General features: G+C 39.7%; 3 protein-coding genes across 4 annotated transcripts; 2 read left to right on the top strand and 1 right to left on the bottom strand.

Moving 5' to 3' along the window:
* Positions 1-2,003: 2,003 nt before the first annotated feature.
* On the top strand, positions 2,004-8,008 carry LOC121900226 (GDP-L-fucose synthase-like). Its single transcript, XM_042416351.1, has 10 exons — positions 2,004-2,091; positions 3,304-3,461; positions 3,571-3,685; positions 4,212-4,340; positions 4,429-4,502; positions 4,811-4,944; positions 5,205-5,336; positions 5,437-5,516; positions 6,057-6,156; positions 6,431-8,008. Exons 2-10 carry the CDS (start codon positions 3,304-3,306, stop codon positions 6,484-6,486), a joined length of 978 nt encoding a protein of 325 aa, XP_042272285.1. The 5' UTR covers positions 2,004-2,091; the 3' UTR covers positions 6,487-8,008.
* A 104-nt stretch (positions 8,009-8,112) lies between these two features.
* bmb (brambleberry) lies at positions 8,113-14,325 on the bottom strand. The gene is made up of 13 exons (XM_042416348.1): positions 14,231-14,325; positions 12,757-13,016; positions 12,162-12,290; positions 11,845-12,030; positions 11,532-11,754; positions 10,382-10,498; positions 10,091-10,270; positions 9,494-9,700; positions 9,258-9,405; positions 8,906-8,964; positions 8,667-8,794; positions 8,437-8,558; positions 8,113-8,352 (listed from the first exon to the last, which is right to left on the bottom strand). Exons 2-13 carry the CDS (start codon positions 13,012-13,014, stop codon positions 8,223-8,225), a joined length of 1,887 nt encoding a protein of 628 aa, XP_042272282.1. The 5' UTR covers positions 13,015-13,016; positions 14,231-14,325; the 3' UTR covers positions 8,113-8,222.
* A 219-nt stretch (positions 14,326-14,544) lies between these two features.
* On the top strand, positions 14,545-23,135 carry pycr3 (pyrroline-5-carboxylate reductase 3). Of its 2 annotated transcripts, none has more exons than XM_042416350.1 (7): positions 14,545-14,663; positions 18,414-18,507; positions 18,589-18,653; positions 19,772-19,951; positions 20,043-20,255; positions 21,381-21,473; positions 21,610-23,135. In XM_042416350.1, exons 1-7 carry the CDS (start codon positions 14,634-14,636, stop codon positions 21,814-21,816), a joined length of 882 nt encoding a protein of 293 aa, XP_042272284.1. In that variant the 5' UTR covers positions 14,545-14,633; the 3' UTR covers positions 21,817-23,135. The 2 variants fall into 2 exon arrangements, with proteins under 2 accessions (XP_042272284.1, XP_042272283.1); XM_042416349.1 differs by lacking the exon at positions 14,545-14,663 and adding an exon at positions 14,675-15,464.
* Positions 23,136-23,319: the final 184 nt, after the last annotated feature.

Genomic DNA, 23,319 nt, shown 5'->3' with positions numbered 1-23,319 from the left:
ACTATAGTACAGAAGAATGGTCAGAATCTGTTTAAATGTACATATTGGATCACTTCATATTGGAATTTGGACCAAAATTAAAAACATCAAATCCTTCTTCAAGCAAAAAATAAAAATTAAAGTACAGTTTCACAGCAATTCTTAAAGTTCCCCTTCACTCACTTCTTGTTTCTACAGCTGGATGTTTGGGCTTCGCTGTGCAGAATGATGTATGAGCAGAGTTTGACACTAGAAGGCTGTTTTCACATTCGTCTGCTGAAAGAGGAAAGTTTCTCTGATCTCATTGAAAATACAATTTGAAAGGACAGGCCTACGCGCAAAAACAATGAGTTTTGGAAGCCATTCCTGGTCCAATATTCAATTCACACAAGTGTGATGTGAAAACTTGAAGCCTCCAGTGCACAAACACAGAGAATGGACTTGTGTTCAGCAGTTAAATTTCTGAAATTAACATATTTGCATATTTATAGTTTCTGGAGGGAGAAGGAGGAGATGTCATTTTAAGGATTTAAACAAGATAATTGAACTTTTTTGTGGAAAAACTATATCAGACACATTATTATTCAAAGTAGAGTATTTTATATAAATTTTAAAAAATGTGTGGAAGGGATCTTAAAGTTTCAGTTGTATGATCTCAGTGTTCTGCCCCAGTGAGTAAAACACTAAACAACTAAATCCATATATACATACCATATTAAGAATTGTAAAATAAAATTTAAATTAAAAGAAGAATAAAAAAATAAACAACAAAGACAAAACATCAGATGTGCTTTACAGTGTTTTACATGAAAATTACAGTTTTTGTGGCTTTTCTGGTATTTTCACAACAAGTGAAAAAATCTGAAGTATGGACAGTGTTGCTGCTCTTCATTTACGAAGATGTGTCCCTTATAGACAAAAAAAAACTGCAGTCACCAGCAGTTCTGTTGTCAGTATGAGCAGATTAAAACAAAAAACATGCATTCAGAAAAAATTGTGCAGTGTTACCTTTTCAGAAAATGTAAACCAGAAAACTCATTTTTATAGTAGTAAAAGTAAGAGTTAGAAATCATATCACAGCAAGTACATTTACTCTAGTACTGTGCATAAGTACAGTTTTGAGGTACTTTACCTGAGTATTTCCATTTGATGCTACTTTATACTTCCACTCCACTACATTTCAGAGGGAAATATTGTAATTTCTACTCCACTACATGTATTTAACAGCTTTAGTTACTTTTCAGATGAGGATTTGACACAATGGATAATATAACAAGCTTTTAAAATACAACACATTGTTAAAGATGAAACCAGTGGTTTCCAACCTTTTTGGCTTTTGACTTCTTACAAAAAGCGGTGTGTAGTCGAGGTCACATTTCAGATGTCTATGAGTTGTTAACCAAAGTTGTCACCAAATAGTGATTTTTCTCTCCAAACTTCTCACATGCTTTCAATTCAATAAATGTTCAAATGATCCAATATTTCACCAAAAATCAAAGATTAGAGAAGAAGTCCACACACTGAAAACAGATTTGTGTATCAGAACTTTGTTCTATCTTCTTTCCTCCCCCATTAATCATCTCACAACCCCTCTGCTGACCCTTTGGAGGGACCCGACCCCTAGGTTGGGAACCACTGGACTAAACTAGCTAACTGTATATAAAGTAGTTGAAACTAGCTCCACCTCCAGCAGCTACAACAGTAACATGCTGCTCTAACACTGATACTTCAGTATTAATAATCTAATGATGTCATATATAATAATATATCAGTCAGAGGGACAAAACCATTACTTTTACTGCAATACTTTAACTACCTCAAGCTCATAATACTCATGTGCTTTTACTTTGGTAGAAGTGTTCCTGCAGGACTTTTACTTGGAATGGAGTATTTGTACATTGCTGTATTAGTACTTTTATATTAGTAAAGGCCCTGAATACTTATTCCACCGCTGCTTGAGACTAACTTGAATATGTTTAGTTTTCGTAGGAAGCAGTTCGTCAATAAAGCTGTATTTTGAAGGTATAAAACGGAAATGCAGTGCTATATATTATCTAGCTTGACGACAGGTCGGTAAAACCCTTTCCTGCCGTGTTTGGTTACAACTAACCGGTAAGACTACTTTATATATTTTGTTAGCTCAGAGTTTTTTGACTGTAGCAGAGTAATGTCGGCAGAAATAGAGCAAGATTCATATACCTGATGTATTATTTACGCAAAGCTATTCATGCTTTGCCACATCACTAAACAGTCGTTGAAACGGATGAATGTAACAGCGAGCAGCTGCTAGCTAACATCAACTTCAGCTAAAGTAACGTTAGCTGGTCGAGCTGACAAGCCGGTAATAACTAACAAGTTGGCTTTGGGATGTTGTCATACATTTGTCTGAAAATATAAGTTAGCTTATTGGCTACAAGTTAGTTAGATGGCGTTATAGCGTGTTTATGGTAGGTCGCTTGACACTTTTGATATGTGTCGCTCAGCAGAAATTAAAGAGCCACGCGATGCTTTCAATTATGCTTCGGCGAAGGGTTTCAGTCGTCTCCATGGTAACCAGAGGCTGTCCTCCAGCCGGCTTGTTTAGTTTCTGTATGTCATCCTGACCGGGACTAATTAAACAAGGATGTTACACGTTATTTAAAGTTACAGACCCAAATATTAACCAGGAAATTCAGTGAAAACTACAATCTCAATGGCGACGTTAATAACACTAACCAATGACATTGCGCGACAAAATATTACGGTGTCCGCGACATAACAAAACTCTCCAGGTGCGCGACATGAAAGAAAAGTCTCGAGCGACACTATCGAAATACGTTTTCTGTCGCTCGACCCTTTGACAAGAGTCGCTTTTTCGACAGTAAAAAGTGTCGCTCGACACGTAAAAAGTACTGTAGGTTATAAACTACAAAATAAACCGATGAATGACGTGGCAGTCATTCATCAATTCATTTCGCGGACAGTGTTTCCCTGTTGACTTTGACTTGTTTGGACGGATGAAGCTTCATATTAGCTTCAAATAAACTTTAAATACATTTTTGTACAGAAGGAGGCTTGTGCATTTTGGTCTCCATCACTTACATTGTAAGTGCATTATGAAGGGATCCTCTAATGGCCAGTATGAACAGGAGGAATGATTAAGAAAAACCTATTTCAGTGTTCATTTAGGCATCTTACTATTGTTTTAAGACAGACTAAAAGAATGTGAACCCATCCTTTAACTGCTCTTTTGTGTAATGATATTAGCCTTACTATCATATTTAATCACGTGTGCTGTACAATGGATCCATGGTGTAACCTCTGTCTTTCTCTTTCTTTGTCCAGATGAACTGTCAGGGGGATCACACCGGCCCAATGAGGGTGCTGGTGACAGGAGGGTCTGGCCTGGTTGGAAGGGCCATACAGCATATAGTCAAAGAGGAAGGAGGAGGCAAGGAGGGGGAAGAATGGGTATTCCTCTCCTCCAAAGATGCCAACCTCATGTGAGAATGAATGTCAACGAGCTGCTACTAATATGCAAATAGACTTTTTGGCACTGAATAACTCTCTGCACTTTCTTCAGTCGTATGTGTTTGTGTGGCCTCTCTTCAGGAACATGGAGGAGACACGGGCGGTGTTTAAGAAACATCGACCCACTCATGTCATCCACCTGGCTGCTATGGTGGGAGGGCTTTTCAAGAACATGAAGTATAACCTGGACTTTTGGGTATAAAGGAAGTTTCACTTCCACTGTTATTGTCATAAAGATATTTGCAAAAGTTGCATTTACTGGAAAGTAGAGCTGCAACAACTGGTTGATTAATCAATTAATTGATTGACAGAAAATTAATTGTCAACTATTCTATAATTGTCATCTTTTAAGGGTAAATTCCAAACATTTGCTGGTTTCAGCCTCTCAAATGTGAGGATTTGATGCTTTTATGTGTTATACATGACAGTAAACTGAAATCTTTGGATTTTGGACTGTTGATCGGACAAAAAGAGACATTTAATGACATCGTCTTGGGCTTTAAGAAATTATAATGAGCCCTTTTCCCTATTTTCTGACATTTTATAGACATCGATTAATCAAGAAAATAGTCTTCAGATAAATTGATAATGAAAACAAACGTTAGTTGCAGTCCTACTGAAAAGTCGACTTTGTTTGATAACAGAATATTATCTTTATCAATTTTTTGACGATTATTTTCAGATTTGTGACTGTGGGCTACTGATGTGTCTCTCCCCTTCAGAGGAACAACGTCTACATCAATGACAACGTGCTGCAGGCGGCACATGAAGTGGGCGCCGTCAAGGTCGTTTCCTGCCTATCTACCTGCATCTTTCCAGATAAGACCACCTATCCCATCGATGAGACGATGGTAAGAGGCCTTTCTGTTTGTGCCGTATGTGTTTGTCTGTATCATTTTTAAAAATGGCGACTAAGTTTCCTTTACCTCTCTGCACCAGATCCATAACGGTCCACCCCACGAGTCAAACTTTGGCTATGCCTATGCAAAGAGAATGATTGACGTTCACAACAGGTTAGTTAATCTTTAGTGTTTTTTCCTGTGTCATGCTTCAATTTTTGCATAACACTTAGTTTAATTTAGTTTATTTAGTGTTTCTGCATGTCCATCTTATATGTTTATAGTTTGAATCTTTGTGCTTTTGTTAGTTTTCCTGGTGAATATGCAGAAAAGTGTGTTATGTGTAGGTTGTTTCATGTCAGAATAAAACCAAACCAAACTCACTCAGTTGCTGGTGTTGTATAGTATGTAACACAGTGTGCTGTGTGTGCACAGTCTTATGATTTTAGAATTGTCTGGTAAAGTGTGTTGATGTTGCACAGGGCATATTTCCAGCAGCACAGCCGCTGCTATACAGCTGTAATCCCCACTAATGTGTTCGGTCCTCATGACAACTTCAGCATTGAGGATGGTCATGTGCTGCCAGGCCTCATCCACAAAGCTTACACCGCTCAAAGTAAGTCACATTTTTAACACATAAGCACTTTCTCTTCCACTATGATACCTAAATTAAAGGTTTCGGTTGATACTGAACACTGATCCGACTCCTTTTTAATTTAAAATCTGTCTGCTTTGTTTACATGAGGCTGTAAACACACATAACTTTATATCTACAAGAAATCACTTTCATACACCAATATTCTTTTAAGGCTTGTGCAAATTTCAGTTATATTCTAGATGGTATTTTATCTGGATCATATCTGTTTTGTTGGTCAGAGGAGGGGAAGCCCTTGGTAGTCTGGGGCTCCGGCACTCCCAGAAGGCAGTTCATCTACTCGTTGGACTTGGCTCGTCTCTTCCTGTGGGTTCTGAGGGAATATCCGGAGGTTGATCCGATCATCCTCTCTGGTGAGTCCCTCATACATGTCGTATATTGATGGTGAAAGCTGAATTTTTTTTTGCAGCTCAAAGTAAAATGTAATTTCTATGTCATGTCTGTTGGTTCCAGTCGGTGAGGAAGATGAAGTGTCGATCAAAGAAGCAGCAGATGCAGTTGTGCAAGCGCTGGGCTTTAAAGGCGAAGTGGTGGTATCCTTAAATGAATGTTGAAGTGAACTGATGTCGTCACAGCTGATGTTTAGAGCTGTTAACTCTGGAGCATGTATATTTTGTTGTGTTAAAATTCTGTCTCAGGGGGTAAGTTACATGAAGGATGAAACTAAAAGTTAAGTAACACAACTAACTGCCACTGAAGGTTGATAGTTGTTGTAATCCTATCTGAGGCAACTGTCTGTTGGTAATCTGGGTAATTTGGTATTATGTTCTCTAAGGAAATAAGGGAACTTGGGCAAAAAAGCTAAAAGCTGTGAATTGTTCACTCGGATGGAAAACCTTTTATCTCTCCAAGTCTGCAAGTTTATTCTCATTAAGTATCAAAAATAACTCAAATTGAAGGCTATTTAAGATCTAGAGACTTGGAATTCTTGTCGGAAAAACAGCCAGCACTGTCATAAAATACACTTAAAGTGATTTTTACAAAACCATGATCATGATAAGTCTAGTGGTTACTAAAAATATTGCCAATGGTCTGATCAGTTGTGTGTGGTTTCCTTGACCTTCACCCTGTAGTATGATACCAGTAAAGCAGACGGCCAGTTCAAAAAGACGGCCAGTAATGCAAAGCTGCACCAGTATCTGCCAGACTTCACCTTCACACCGTTTAAACAAGGTGGGACTGACTTACTGAATTATATGTGTGTGTGTGTGTGTAGTTATGGGGTTCAGTTACGTTTTATCTCATTGAAATCCAGTATAGAATCCACTTATGGGATGTTATTAGGTTTATCTTTCAACATTTGCATGTAACTAAAACTAAAACCTGAAGAATCAGCTCATTCATTTCTTTAGAGAACAGTCTGAGAAACTACAGAAACACACAGTCCATATGATGACTGCATCAGTTGTCTGTCTTCACTCATTCTTCTTCTTCTTCTCTCTCACAGCTTTGAAGGAAACCTGTGATTGGTTCGTTGCCAACTATGACACAGCTCGCAAGTGAAAACTCTCCCGAAACAAGTGGGCACAAAGTCTGTAGATCCACGACCCGTTCTGTTGACAGGGAAGGAGAATAGAGATGATGGTGATGTCGGCGGAAACGGAAACAACTGGTGGAAAACAACATCTGCACGGGCAGAAGGCTTGTAGTGAAGAAGATCCTGTCTGTCACTCCCGTCTGTGCACTTAGTGAGCTGGACTGAATGTCTCACTTTGAATTCACGTCTGCAACATTATACTGTATCAGGTTCTGAATTATGTTGTAGACTTTTCTCTTTAGGAACAATACTTGTGTAACTGTTAACATTATTTTCTACCACCTGTATGTAGGTTTTTCAAATTTTTATTCACTATGCTAGTGTTGATCAGTTTGGTTGCTTCAATCTTGGAATCCAGGTGCTGGCACATTTTTTATAATTTCAGTAATTTTCTGTGTATTAATCATTTTCAGCTGTTCAAAGTTACATTAGTGAATTCCCTTCATTGTTGAAGGCTTTAGAGACACAGAGGAGAGAAACTAGCATGAACAGAAATAACAGCAGTAGAGACTCACACTGAGCTGAAATGAAATGATGTGCACATAAATTAGGTAAATAACAAATAAACATTTTGTTTTTGTTCCCGCCCCTCCGAGGCAAACCCTGAGCGTATAGTTGTGACATCACAACCTCACGGAAGTCCAAACGGCTCGTTTAAAGGCAGTTTCAGAATAAGAGCATTTTGATACTTTCACAGTATTTATATAGCACTTGATAGACCTGCTTTATGTGGGACCTTTAAATAATCTGCTATAGATTCACTTTATTTAATAAACAAATTCAAATTTATGGTCCCTGAGCAAATAAATGTTTCATACCTGTAATATGTTAAACGTCTGAATCTTTTCAGGCTTTGAGACAGGCTGAGATTTCTGATCATGTTTCATGATTATAAAAGGGATATTTGTAGGTTTTCATAATTCTCAAATGTAATAAAGTTTATTCATATAGCACTTATCAAAACAAGCAATTACAAAGTGCTTTGCAAAGCAGACATAAAAACAACAAAGGATAGAATATAGATACACACATTCCCACATATACATCATTAAAGACAAATATAAAGAGTATAAGAAAGCCTTATGATAAAAGTGAGTTTTATGAAGTGACTTAAAAGAAGATAATGAATTTGCAAGTCTGAGATTCTCAGGCAGGTCATTCCAAAATAGTGGTGCTGTGACAGAAAAAGCTCCGTCTCCTTCCTCCTGAGGACCTCAAACTGTATGCAGGTTGATAAGGGAGATTAACTCAGAGATGTCGTCTGGGACCAGGCCATGAAGTGCATTAAATATAATGAGTAGGATCATAAAATCAATTCTGAAACCAACTGGCAGTCAGTGTAGGACATTAAAAGAGGAGTAATATGGCTGCTGTGTTTTGTACAGTACAGTACAGTGGAGTCTGAATTGATTTCTGATTGCACTAATCTAATGATGTGCTATAAAAACAACCTGAATACAGAAACAGAGAGGTTTATGGGTAAAGAAATAATTTATTAACAGTTAAAAATGAACAGTTAAAATGTCAATAAAAATCTTTAAAACACATATATATAAATCCTGCCAGTGTAGCGTCTGTTTTAGCAAACTTCAAGCAAAGCAAGCAGAACTTAAAGTGACGACACGACAACAATTCACTGTTTTTTTTGCAGAGGAAGACCTCTACCAAAGAAAACTAATGCTAAGAGGGGAAGTTGTGCATTTCAGGAGTGAAGGTAGGAGCTGTGGCCCCCTTCATGGACTCGGCAGTATTCTTGTCCTGGTACGGCTCTCTTCTTACAAGCCTTCCCTGTTTTTGTGACGCCGTTGCACAGCTGACGACCTGACAGAGAGCTGTAAAAATTCCAATTTAAAAAAAAAAAAAGTCATGACATACTTCACATGAGTTTATATGTTGCTAAAGTGTAAAACACTGACCTGTTGCTGACTAGTGACGGAGTAGGACTCGCACTTCGTGAGTCATTCACAAAATCATGCGAGTCGTTCACAGCATCAAAAACACATCCGTGGTTCCTCAGGGGGATATCATCAATCAGAGCCTAAAAAATAAGAATGAAACATCCTTATTAATCATTAAGTGCCAAAAAAAACCCAACAAAAAAACAGCTTCAGTTGTATCTCCAGTGACATTCACTCAGTGTGCTCACCGCTGACAGAACTGCTTGTGGTATCAGTCTGGGAGTGGAGTGACTCGGTGTGCCGATTATCGGCATAAATCTGGACTCTGGTATCGGTTTCCTGTGAGAGGGAGACACGACTGACGTGCCAAGATCACCTGTATACAAGACATGAATGAGAACAAGCATGAATGACTGAGGTTAGTAAAACACAAGGTATCATTTGACTATTTCTGAAATATTTCACTGTAACGGTTTATAATTCACACCTGATATGAAGCTGTCCTGATTCAGCAGGTCGTCTTGGATGAAGCCGTTCCTCTCATCTCTGAGGACAAACACAATAAAGACAAGTTATATTAAATTAAAGAGAAAGCATTTAGAATGCATACATCCCTGCATGGTTGTACAATTCTTTTAATAGCAAGTTTTTAATTTTGATCCGATCTGCATTAAAATACACAAACAATCGTTAAGAAATAAAAATCTCTGGATCCAAAGCTTCAACCAAATTAATCTCGTCTCTTGGCACCTGTGTTAATTTAAATTACTATTGAAATTCTTCGACCCGGTTTAGGTGTCTGCAGTATAGTCTGTGTATGACGAGGTCTGAAGACTCACCTCTGCGGTGTAGAGGATGGTGGATATGAATGGCCGGATGAAACCGGCTTCTGTTGCTCCACTATTTCACAGGAGGCCAGTGACAGCGGGACAGCCGGCTTTCCTCTGAGCTGGAAACACGCCCACAGCTGATTCACACACCAGTGAGCTGTGGACATCATGAGAAAAAAACAAACATGAGAGAGCTGATCATATGAGACGTTTTATTTGTGTGGTAAGCAGCTTTAGGTCTGTACCCAGAGAGAGAGTGAGGAGCAGCAGGCTGAGGCTGGTGAGATCCAGCGCTGGCTGCTGGTTGATCTCAGCTAGTGCGTTCATGGGCACGGTGAACAGCAGCATCGCACGAGAGAAACCCGGACATCGCAGAAACGTCAGCATGACAGCACACAGGACGAGATAGCCTGTATGTGCGATACATGTCCACAAGGCTGTCAGGCTCAAACCTGTAATCACAAGAAGCACAAGGGAACCTTGTTAAGCCAGACTGAAAAGTAAATCTTTCATATTTAGAGGTTTATGGTTTTCTCACTGAGGGGGAAGGAAGATATTGACCTAATCATCAGAACAACTCTGACTGATTGAGTCAATCACCACAACACAACGAGCTCTGGAGGGTTTAAGTGCAATTAAACATTTTCTTTCTAAATACATTTTTTAAAAGTTGAGTTCCTACATTTTTCAAAACTTCTCAAAAACTGTCTTAAATCTATACAATTGTTGCTATTATACTAAAAGTAAACATGTTTTTATGAATAATATTTTTTTAATTCTTTTGAGGGAGAAAAGTAAAAAAAAGGTATATAATGGTTGTACAAACTTTGTGCTAGTCTCACCTGCCCAGCCAAGGTAGCCCTGGATCATGTGCAGCCTTTCCTCTATGCGGCTCTGCATGTTATCCAGGTAGTGCAGCATGACTCCCAGCGTGCTGTTCATACGCTCCAGTTTGTTCATCAGGTCAGTGTAGTACTGGGAGGTCTGGTCCTGGTACTGCAGAAACTCTAACATACTGTGGTCTGATCAGCCACAGAGGAAAGAAAAAAAAATTAACATGATAGCACTGATGTGAACTATAGATTCAATAATTCTGTGATGAATTTTGATTCATGACACTATCAATCATTTACCAATTTTTTGGTAGATGTCCTGAGCTTGATGTCTGACATCTGCCAGGTCTTTAACGATCGCCTTGTGACTGTCCTGCACCTCCAAGCCTTGAACCTGCAAATTCTCACTGACATTCTCTAAAAAGAAGACAGACAGGAAGACACAAATATTTCACACTCAATGACTGTAGTAACATTTACATGAAGCCTTTCCAATAATTCATCAGAATACACCTCAGTCAGAACTTACACATGTAAACATCTCCATAATATACTAACCCAGATGTTCTAGAGAATATTTTACTCTAATCTGAAAGTCGTATGAAGAACATTTCAAGATTCATTTAGTAGATGAAACTGTCTTGTTAAGACTCTTTGCAATCATTTATTTGTGAAATAGGAATCAAAACAGAATCATCCTTTAACTTAACTAATAACTGCTGGAGCACAAACGTTGTCAAAAAAGAGCTGGATTTGGTCTTTGCACATAATCAGAGCTCTTATTTGTGTTTACTGGCTGTAGAACATGTAAACAAGAAGACTCATCATGTTGAAATGTAACAAAAAAATGCTGCACCAGCAGGGCCACCAACAGCGTTAAAGAGTCCTCTCAACCCTCCAACAGACTGTTCAACCCACTTCCATCTGACTGAAGTTTCAGCAACATCTGGGCCAGAAACACAAGCCTGTCCAAAAGCGCCCCCTGCAGGCCATCAGGCTACTTAACTCTTTACTCCATCATGCTAACCACTGGTTGATAATCAGATAATACTTGTCAAGACATAAAGTTGTAAAACAGGTCTAATTACTTCAGTCTCTCAATTGAAAGTTTGGACAATGGAAAGTTCATCCATGGCAGCTTGGGCATCTTTGAACATGTTTTCTCATGAACTACTGCATTTACTTGAATGAAAAACATCTGGCACATGTTTTCTCTCTCTCATGTATCAATGTGCATATTTTGATGCACATGAATAATTTAGAAATGCTGTCTATTATTTAAGTAAGCTTTGTTCATCCTTGTTGGTGGTACATGCTCTCTGTTGGCTTTACAATGCACAAATGTTGGCACATGTTTTGTTATGTCAAATAACGCCAAAATGGAGCAAAACATGCAAAAGGCTGAATATTTCACAATGTGATGTTTTAACAAAATACATGAAAGTCTCACCCATTCTCCTTGTAATGCCGTGAATGAGCTGGGCCACCAGCTCCTGTCCAGAGGCGATGAGGGCCTTCTCCTGGCTCAGACGCATCAGGTTGTCCTTCAGTGAACTCTCCATTTGCTCCTGGCCCTCATGCAGCTTCCCCTGTTGGGCCTGCAGGGCACTGTGGCCCTCGAGCACCTTGTCCAGCGAGGCTGCAGTCAGTTCCCTCAGCTCCAACTGGCCTTCCTGTAATGCAATCAAAAGAGGATCTGAGCCTGATCTAAATCACATGCTGTGCACATGGAGATAAGAAGGCGAAAGAAAACTCAACTCTACCTTCAGGTCTTTCATTGCATCTAGCTGGCTGGTGGCTGTGGAGATGAGAGCGTTGACGGTGTGCTCTGCTCTGCGACGGAAGAGCTGCTGGCGAGTCGCATAGCACACAGAGCGCGCTCTGTTGCTCACTATGTGGTATGCGTTCCATGTGTCTGAATCCATGTCTGCCGTACACTCTTTTAAACTCTGAAACATCAAAATGAGGTAAACAAAAGCTCCATGAAGGCCAAAATCCCATATCATTTGATTGCAATCTTTTTTTCTTATCAGTCTCCTTTTATTGTTCTCTTTTTATCACTCTGAAATATTAAGTTTACCATTTCCTCCATGCAGGGGTAGGTCCGGCGCCCTTCAATCTCTGCCTGGCAGTTAAACAGAACGACTCCGAGCTTCGCAAGCTGCTCCTCTGAGAGGCTTTCACAGCTCGCCTTCAGTCTGGCAACCACCTACAACGGAGCACAATGCTTTATTCAAAAGTGATTGACAAGCTAGTGAAAGTGTACCACTGCTACTGTGACCCTACAGTGAGGACAACTACTTTAGACAAATTTGTGAGGAATGCTACCAGATCCAATTTGATAGCAAAGATGGTTTACAGCAGCATTCCTCAAGCTGTCTGGGACTGTAACTGCATTTTTTAGTCCTAAAAAAACTCAAAGATCTCAGGTTGTACTGTGATTTGAGGCTGCTGCAAATGGTTTATGTAAAAAAATATGTCAAACTATTGTTTTTAGATGGAGTCAATGCACAAATATCAACATAGACAGTACCACTTGAAAGAGAAAGTGCATCCAAACTTTTGACTGGTACTGTACATCTACATCCTGTGGCTGTGTCTGCATAGGTGACCCAAAGTGAAGCCTGAGTTCAAGGGTGAGCAACCTTAAATTTAAAGCTCAGAGATCCATTTACCCTGTGATGACAGCTGTCCAAAGGGCTGAGCTCCAGTTGTTTTGCCTCAGCCAAAAACTTCTCATCAGCAGTGGTAATTTCAAACTGAGCATCCTTAGCAAGAAGTGCCGGAGCTGCTGCAGGTGAAGGAGGTGCTGCTGCTGCTGGGGGATTGTCTGTCTGCCTCAGCCACTCAAACAGCCCGCTGACTGTAGGACACTGGCAGGCCAGCATGCTGATCAGCAGGAAATACAGGTGGTGGAGCAGGAGATGGCCCATGTCTGGAGAAGAGCACAATAAGAGTGCATATAGAAGCAAAAATTCAAGTTTTACTGGCTATTAATAGTAATAACCAAATACGTAACTTCCTGTTAGAGACACCACAACTTATCAGTTCAAATAGTCAAAGTTAATCTGCAACTATTTTGATAATTGATGAATCGTTTGTCATTTTTCATGCAAAAATGCAACACATTTTTCTTTGTCCCTGTTCCATTTAGTTCATTTTATATCTTTGGGTTTTGGACTGTAGGACGGATCAAACAAGACATCTGATAACACATTTTTCATTGTTTTCTGACATTTTATAGACCAGACAATGAATCAAACATGTAAATGTCACATTAATCAACAATAAAAATGATTGCTTGAGAGCAATAAAAGAGGCAAAATACGATACAACTTATCCTAGTACTTGTAGCACTTCATCTACCATTTTCTAAAACCCTTATTTTCTAACATTTCCAAAAAATAAGTGATCTATATCAAATGATCCAAACTCGCCACAACATATGGGTAAGGCTTACTTTTCATTTTGGGTGTGTTGTAAAAATAAATAAATAATAAAAGAAAAATAGATGAATTAAGATTTTCAGAAACCTATAGATGTCTCGCCAACCACTATCTGAGATCTCAATATCAAGTTCCACTACCAAAATTCAGCGTTAACTTGCAGGATTTAAATGAAATTAATGAATAAAAAAACGACTTTAAGTTGCAGGAGAAAGTGTTTTATTTGAAGGATGTCACGACATAAACTGAGCCAATATGTTTGAATGGGGTCCAGAGGCATGTGGCTTTGCCCAGGCATGTCTGCTATCTGCTGCACCAGCGCTGCAGTGAGGACCGTGAACGCACCGTTTACGCACTATTGAAAACACACACTTTAAATGACATTAAAATAGAAAAAACGCATTAGTAACATTAATGGGACTCAAGAACATTCAAATCAGTAAGAATTTTATGAAGATTGTTTTTTTCTAGTTTATTCTTAAGCACAAGCGGCTGCTGAAAGTTTTGATTGTGACCTCTTCACTGCGTGTAAAAACGTAGGAAACACAGAAACCTAATTAAAAGTTAAATTTAGCTAATTTCAAGATATTTAAAACACTCAGCGACAACTTGTGCAGCAATATATGAGTAAAAGATTTAACTCACCAATCTCTGTACGTCTGGTTAAATGCAGAAGTTTAATATCTTTTTTTAAAACATGTACCTGTTGTTTAAATTTGCAGGATGCAGAAAACGCTCATCTCGGTCTCTCCTCACACAGCTGATTGGAATGACAGCCGATTTTTTTGTCCACCACCTCTCCGCACTATATGACGAGGTCGCAGCCAATGGAAGTCCTCGCATTTTTAAGGGGCGGACGTAAGGTGTGTTCGCTTCTTTATCCGGGCTGACACGGAGCGGTACGGCGTCTAAAAACGTGCGGAATGCGTCCGTGTAGTATGCTGCAGTTGCCGCCCCACCCGACTGCAGCGGTGAAGCGGTCAAAAACGAACCAACCGATAGTTCACGCATTGCACAGCTGGTTAGTTTCGTGGATGCTCCGGGGGTGTAGTTGACCTGACAAGACAGTTGAAATTAAACTGCAGTTTGAGATTTACAACTTTACGATGGACACCAGCAAATCTGAAACACACCAGGTGAATAAATCTCCTAGAACCAACGTTAGCCGGTGTTATTCACAGCGTCGCTCGGCATCGTGTGTGTGTCACTCCGCGGTACTTTATGGTTGTCCCGTCAACAAGAAGCATGTGCGTTGTGTTTCTAATCTAATCTGTCCTGGATTATTTTCTAGCTAGACGCAGCAGAAGCAGCAGCTACATTTCTGCTACCGTTTGCTTTTAAATAGCAGGGATTTATTATTTAATTGGCGCCGTTTTCACGAGCTGTAGGTTAAATACGGGTACGGTTCAAGCTGCCGTTATAACCGTTGCAACCGTTAAGCTAACGTTTACTAGCCGCCGCCGAGCTAGCCGGGCTAGGTTGCCACAACAATGGACGACTCCGGCATCAAGAAGCAGAACTGGGACGTGAAGGAGACTGAGTTATTTCTCGAAATCCTCAAAGAGCTGGACATGAAGAAATGTCTGGACGGGAGGAAAGTGAGGAATAACAAACTCTTCAAGGTGGCACACAGGAGGATGACAGCGGCCGGTTATCACAGATCGGTGGACCAGTTAAAGTTTCGCTGGAAACTTCTCAAAAGTGCGTATTATAAGTGCAAACGGGAGCCCGACTCCCCGGCCCCGATCAAAATACAGGGCTGGTGGCGGTACGAAAACACAATGATCGCTATCATGGAGTCCAGACATCCCCTGGTCGGTGCTGGGGTCAACTCTGACAGGAACGATGAAGTGACAGAAGACTCGGATGGAGACGCATCGATGCTGCACTGGCCCCAGCCCTGCCCGGACAATACCACCCAGAACCTGGATTTAATTGTAGGGGTGATGAGCGTGGATACAGCGTAGTTTGTCATAAGTAGATCATAAGTGTGGTTTCATTTCGTCCATGTGTTGTGTAGATGCATGCATTCATTGGCCGACTGTGTGCCTGTTGTGAATATCCCTCCAACACCCAATTGCCAGTTTGTTTGGTGCACCTGGCTGAAATTAAAGGATAGGTTCACCATTTTTGCAAATCTGATTTAAAGGACCAGTGTGTAGGATTTAGTGGCATCTAGTGGTGAAGTTGCAAATTGCAACCAACCAACTGTGTAAGAGAACCTATGGTGGCTGCAAAACTAACGGGAAACATAAGCAGCTATTGTCAAAACGTGGCGTTGCAACATGGCGGCCTCCGTGGAAGAGGACCCGCTTCGTATCTAGATATAAAGGGCTCATTCTAAGGTAGCGAAAAGACAACAGTTCTTATTTTCAGATGATTATACACTAATTAAAACATACTTATGAATATTAGCCTATATTCCATTTCTGCTAAATCCGTTCCGCTGGATGCCACTAAATTCTACACACTGGTCCTTTAAAACAACAACCAGGTGTCCACATGAACAGTGAAAGAGGTTTTCCTCGCTGTAATCATTCCTCCTGTTCATACTGGCTATTAAAAGATCTCCTTCAAATGTGCTTTCAATGTAAGTGATTGAGGCCAAAATCCACAGTGTGTCCACACAGTTATTTTGTGCAAAAATGCATTTAAAAGTTGATGTGAAGCTTATATGAGTCTTCAGCAGTCTGAGTTAGTCATATCAAGTGGATATCTGACACATTTACGGCCTTTTTTAGCATCAAATTCCCTCTTTGTGTTTCCTCGGACAATGTTTCCCTGTTGAGCTGTGATGGAAGTATAGAAACAAAAAGAGGAACTTTGGCACTAAAAAGACTGTAACGTTGAAAGATATCTACTTTATTTAAATCATTTGGACGCTGAAGTTTCATATTAGCTTCAGATAAACTTTTAAATACATTTTTGCACAGAAGGAGGACTGTGGATCTTGACTTGCATTATGAAGGGAACATCTAATTGTTAGTATGAACAGGAGGAATTCTGGCAAGAAAAACCTATTTCAGTGCTCATTTGGGCTCCTGACTGTTGTTTTAAGACAGACTTGAAAAATTGTGAACCCGTCCTTTAATGCAGTCAAATACAGCCGTGCAATAGGTGCTGCAACCAACAGTTATTTTATTATCGATTAATCTGTCGATCATTTTCTCGATTCATCGATTAGTTGTTTGGTCTGTAAAATGTCAGAAAATGGTGTCAATCACCGTTTCCCAAAACCCTCAGATGTCTTGTTCTGTCTCGATCAACAGTCCACAACCCAAACAGTTTACTATCATAGACGACTAAAGAAACCAGGAAATATTCACGTTTAAGAAGCTGTCGATTGACTAATCGTTGCACCTGCAATAAATCCCTCATGGAGGTTATAATGTTCAGTTTTGGTTGACACTGATTTAGAGAGATGTTTATTCAAGGAGGCTGTAGTGTTTGGTGCTGTTAAATTGTATGGTGGTTAATATTCTGTGTACACCACAGAGGGTCGACTGAATATTACAATCACTAAGCAATCAATCACTTCATTTGTCCCCAAAGGGCAGTTGGTTGTACAGCAGTGAAACAAAAACAAACTATAAAGACACAAAGAATGTAAAGGCCTGATATGAAAACAATGTAGAAATGAGTATTAAAATCATAACCCATACAAAATTTAGATCCTGGATGATGGGTATTTATCAGTATTTGTCTCTTTTGCTTGCTGAGTCCAGTTGAGAGGTGAACAGACGGTATCAAAGGGTTTTTCTGTCCTTTTTGTTTTGGCCAACAGGACAAAATACATTTAACTCAATACAGATCCAAAACAGCAGCTTCCAAAATTACAGTGAAATTGAATCAGCACCGCTCCAAATCAGTTTAAAAAAACCAAACTGGTCATTATAAACAGAGAAAAGTAGGATTTATTGGTCTGGAGAAGGGTTGGCACTGGTGACAAATAATCACTTCATCAACTCACTTCATTCATTCCACTTGTACAAAAATCTAAATAGATTTTCTCGCGTGACGTCTTCAAATTGCTTGATTTGTCCATCCGACAGTCCACAACGTATGATATTCATTTGCAGCGATCTAAAGGAAAGCTTGAGCCGGCAAATTCATTGGAATTTAGCATGAGAAATTCTTAGATTATCATCAAAACGGTTTGTGATTTATTTCCTGCCCATCAACTGGCAGAGATATCATGATACGTTCTTTTTCTACAGATTAAATGCATATCAGTGATCTGATTATCCCTTGTTGTAGGCGTTAACTGCTTTCAGACATCATCAGGTCAAAGGAGCGAAGGAGGAATCTGATTTACAGGCATCTCAGAAACCTGCTCTCTTGGCCTTTACAAGGTTAAGGATGCAGATACGTGACAAAATCTCAGGAAAGCATAACTGGGCTGTAGCAGCAGCAGTTATGGGGGGAGGGGAAGAAATCTGATTACCAGCCAACCGTCACCCGGGGTTTAACATGTTATCTGATTTCTCTCAGTAATCAGGTTTCTTCTGTCGATATCACAATACCTTCTTCTGTTGCCATGCGCTGTTGATTGGTTGGGTTGCATTGGCGCCAATATTCCTACATGGTCTCTTGTCATTTTTTTACTAAAATTATACACTATTAAAGCATTACCATCTCTGTGGGATGCTTTCATCTTCAGTTACAGAAGTATCGTGATCATAAATGATTTATTTTCTATTGTATATCATGAATTGTGATATACGATAACACTGTAATAATGTGTGACCATTGTTACTGTCGGAAACGTGTCATGATAGTACTGTGTGGTAGATTGTCTTGTGATTCACACCCCTAGTTTTTAGGTAAATGTCAAACGCTGACGTTGTATATTGTCGATGTTGATCTGGACTCTTCCTCGCTTTCAGATCAAAATGGACCCCGAGATGGACTCGCAGCTGAAGATCGGTTTCATCGGCGCGGGGAACATGGCGTTCGGCATCGCAAAGGGCATCTTGTCCGGTGAGTCGGTAAAGACGTGAAACAGAGCAGGGAGGGTTTAAGTGAAGGAGTTAATGATCTTATTGTGTGTCGTCATTATAGGAAATGTTCTGCCGCTAAACGTCAAAGTGAGCGCACCGTCCTCCAGGAACCTGGGACGCTTTCAGGTACTTTGTTTTAATACCTTTACTTCTCTGTCAATCATCAATAAGAATGATTGGTTTGCAGGGTAGTGAGCAGGTACAGTATGATCAGGATCATGGTTACACTGTGTCAGATCAGCTTCATTGTGATTGGATGTCTGTACTGCAAACCGATCCAATGTCATGCTGACCTCGCTCTGTTGCAAAAGAGACCTGCGGGTGTCAAGTTCAAAAAAAAAAGTGAGCACATAATATAGCAGTTTAGTCATTCCTGTTTTAGGGGGTTAGAAAGTAAAAAGCTGTGTGTATGAGTTAATAGAACATAATATTAAACAATAAAATATTTAAGGGATGTCAAAGTTAATACAACATTGTTCTTAACTGGCTAAAAGTATAACCAGATATCTCAAAGTCAAACTGTTCTTTATTAACCCACATTAGGACTATCAATCATCTCCCTCATATATCTGAGTATATATCTTTACATCAGTGCAGCATGTATCTATAAAATGTCAGAAAACAGTAAAACATGCCCATTACAATTTCCTGAAGCCCAAAGACGTCTTCTAATAGCTTCAAATAACCAGATCAACAGTCAAAAATACAAATATATTTAGTTTACAATGACATAAAACAAAGAAAAGTTGCAAATTTTCACAATACTGAAGCTGGAACTAGAGTATCATTTTTTTTTAAAAAGTACTTAGCTAATCTAAATCTATTATCAAAATAGTTGCTGATTATGTTTTTGTTATTTCAGCTCTAAACTAAATGCCACTGAGACTAAATTGTCCACAGCCTGACAGCTCTCACTGTTTGTTTTGCACTGAATTACACAAGATATGTTCCCCTAACTGCAGCCAAGCTGCAAGCAGTCAAATCTGACTAGTATTTTAGTTGTAAGCATTTCAACACCACAACACAGCTGCTAGCTTACTGTTAGCAGACTGAGTGTTTTTCTTTGACTGACCGGAAAAGCCACAACAACCCTTTAGATTTTTAATGCTAATTTGAGAGCATAAATTACCAAAAATGTACCCCTAGTTGTCCCCTTTGTAACGTTTGTGTGGATTCATTGTGTGTGAGTGTTTCTAATGGGAGTGTATGTGACGGTCAGTAATATCTCCTCCACCTGCCTTCAGGAACTGGGGATTTCCGTCACTCACTCCAACGTAGAGGTGGTCTGTGGTTCAGATGTGGTCTTTGTGGCAGTCAAACCTCACCTGGTTCCACTTGTTCTCAACGAGGTCTCGCAACACGTCACTGACAGACACATAATGGTGTCTGTTGCAGCAGGAGTAACGCTGGCAACATTAGAAGAGGTGAGTGTCCCCGCCCACATCTAACGACCTTTAAAACCAAGCGCTGATTCGCTGATGTTGAGTTTTAATCTTGTGTATTTTGAATTCAAAGCTCCTGCCAGAGAATTCGGTCGTCATCCGGCTGATGCCGAACCTCCCGTGTTTAGTTCAGGAAGGTGCTCTACTGTTTGCACGAGGATCTCATGCAAAACAGGAGGACGGAGCTCTGCTGCGCTCCTTGTTGCATCGCTGTGGTTTGGTAGAAGAAGGACCTGAGGCCTGGATTGACATCCACACTGGACTGAGCGGGAGCGGAGTTGCTTTTGTGAGTGTCTCAGGAACCAGAGAACTGGTTCATTAAGTAGGATGTTTTTGTCAGTGCTTGTAGATTATTATAACTCCTCAAAACAAAAATGACACACAATTGATGATGAGATTCAAGCCTTGAGATTTAAATTCTCATGATTAAATTGGTGAAACTATTAATTTATATAAACTAATCTTTAATTGATTGTAACAGTTTTTAGGCATGCTTTAGGCATTTACCACAAACCACACAATATATAACATTTCTGTCTACGTGTTCTTCAAAGTATTTTCCTCTCTTCCATACAGTCTGCGGTTTCAATTAATTTCACTTCAGTATGAAAATCAGCTTGCAGAGACATGAAACTTTCTCACATTTCATAAACTCATAACAAGGAACATCACATCTGCTCTTGAAGTTAAAGTGACAGTACTGTTGAGTGGTACCACATAAAAAAGTTGGCAAATCATGACTTTACCACATGATATTAATGCAGCTTTCTATCAAACATGCATTAAGCTTTTGAATCCATTCATATAGTTGACATTTTCTTCAATAAATCCCTGTAGATAAAGTTATTTGTTTTTACTGAGACTTGTACAGAATACAAATAAAAACTTGATAAACATTATAAACGTACAAGCACATAACATACTTCTTCTACATACTAACAATCAAAAGCAAGAAGTCATTGCTTTGGCTGTTGCTTCATAATGGAAATTCACAGCCAGTCGACATCAGGTTACCAGAAAATACAAAATATTGACTCTTAGAAGAAACTGTAATGTCTGTTTTTATGTTTTTGGGCATTTGTGCCTTTATGAGATGAGCAGGTAGTAGAGAGATGACAGTAAATGAGAGGAGTGAGAGGTTGGGAAGGCAACAAAAGTTCCGGGCTGGACGCAAATCACCTGAAAATCAAATCTTCAGGGATATTTCTCCTTTGTATGAACGGCTCTAACAATTATATTCCCTGTGATTCATTTTTGTCCAGAGTAAGGTTCTAGTCTCTGAAATAAAAATAAAAGAAAACCGTCTCTCTCTCTCTGCTACAGTACGATAAACACTGATCATTTAGAAATTGTTCACTCTTCTTCTACTGCAAGAAATGGACTTTATTCACCTTTGATTGTGTCTCTGCAGGTGTATCTGTTTGCGGAGGCGCTGGCAGAAGGAGCTGTTAAAATGGGCATGCCGAGCGCTTTGGCCCACAGCATTGCGTCTCAGACTGTTCTGGTCAGTTCTTCTGTTTGTGCTTTTATTTAACTGCAGCAAAATCAGCAATTTTAGTGTTGCTAAAAATATACTTGCTGTTTTTTCATTCACGTTTTATGTACGTAAGCACAATGTTTGAACTCACCATCTGTTACAGGGCGCCGGCCGATTGTTACGTGACTCTGGGAAGCATCCAGCTCAGCTGCGCTCTGAGGTCTGCACCCCGGGCGGAACAACCATCTACGGGCTTCACACCCTGGAACAAGGAGGCGTGAGGGCTTCGACCATGAGCGCTGTAGAATCTGCCACCGAGAGAGCCAGAGAGCTCGGCCGAAAGTCAGCGGCGGCGGGAAGCAAGAAATGACGGCCGCTTAGTTGCCTTTTAATAACTGCTCACTGGACTTTAATTTAAGAAAAGCCGACAGCAAATAGACTTTTTTTTTTTCGCTCAACGTCATCATGGAACACAAAGATACAACAGGACTAATCGCTCTTTTTATTTCTCCCTTTTTTTTCCCCCCACAAACAAACAAGTGCAGTTTATACTTCTTCTGTTTCACACGTCTGACCAGAAGAATTTGATGTGAGCAAAAAAGCTGATATCAGCTTAAACTTATTGAGACTGACAAGTAAATTATTTGATCCTGACTGTGATTTACATTTTTTTGAGAGAATGACTACATTTATATTCACACCAGTGCGTGTGAATGTATTATACATGCAAACTAGTATTCCAGTTGTTTTGGATTAAGGCAGTAATGCAAACCATATAAACATCTTAATGGAAGCAAAGCCTTACTGGCTGTGATTGAGTTATTATGATGGAGCTTAAAGTAACAATCTCGAAGATCTCTTTCATTGTCTTTGGCGACACCTTTGGTGATAAGCGGTAATTGCAGGTGTGTCTTTGGACCTCATTTCCCAGAGATCCAAAGAGTGTCGCATGTGTGACGCCAGTCTGTAGGAATCAATCTTCTCTTTGTTAGGCCACAGTAACTGTTTACTTGCAACGCTAGCAGAGACACTAGCATTAGCTCCGCCTCCCCTCTCTGGCGCACCAACCACTGCTGGGTGATGGAAAACGCGTCAGTATGCACTGATTTAGCCAAAATATAACATGTAGTATGCAGAATCCAAACAGAAGCAAGATCTGCTGTATGCCAAAAATACCCAGATGTCCTACTGATTTGGCAAAAATCTCCAGTATGCATATGACCAGTCTACCTCGTCTACTGTGTCCCACTACAACCAGTCATTTCTGAAATGACAGACAGCAGCACGGTGGGGATTGTGAGCCTGGCTAAAAGCTGTTGTAATTCTAGGACTGTTAATATGTCTGCAAGGGCTTCATCAGCGGGTCATAGGCTCGATCACCACTGTGTTACCTCATTCGGCGATAGATATTTATTTAAATGAAAATCTTCGAGATTATTACTTTAAATATGCTGATGTATTTAATTGTATTAATATATAATATTTAATATTGGCCAAATGAAAACTTTAATTTGGAATGATGAATGATCACGGTTGTACAGCTCCATTCTAATGATAGTTTCTGTCGCAGGTGTAGTTTCCATCTAGTTGCTGCCTTTGTGTTTTAACACAAGTTTTCAAAAAAAATATTTATGATCTACGATGCCAAGTGTGTAGAATTGGTTTTCATAAAGTCTAATGTGAACTGGCTCTCTGTGCGTCGCCTTATTTCTGTTTGAGCTCAAGTTCATTTCATTCGAGGACTTGAATCAGGCATGAACTGGCTTTTGGAAGCTTGAATCTCAGCGAGTCCAGTACGAGCAATATTAAGGCATGCAGATCAAATGTGGAGATGATGTAAAATCCACAATAAATGACAGCAGAAGACTGCAGA

This window comes from Thunnus maccoyii, chromosome 7 (genome assembly GCF_910596095.1).
Source record: "Thunnus maccoyii chromosome 7, fThuMac1.1, whole genome shotgun sequence".
Classification (NCBI taxonomy): domain Eukaryota; kingdom Metazoa; phylum Chordata; class Actinopteri; order Scombriformes; family Scombridae; genus Thunnus; species Thunnus maccoyii.
This window is presented reverse-complemented; position numbering and strand designations above follow the sequence as displayed.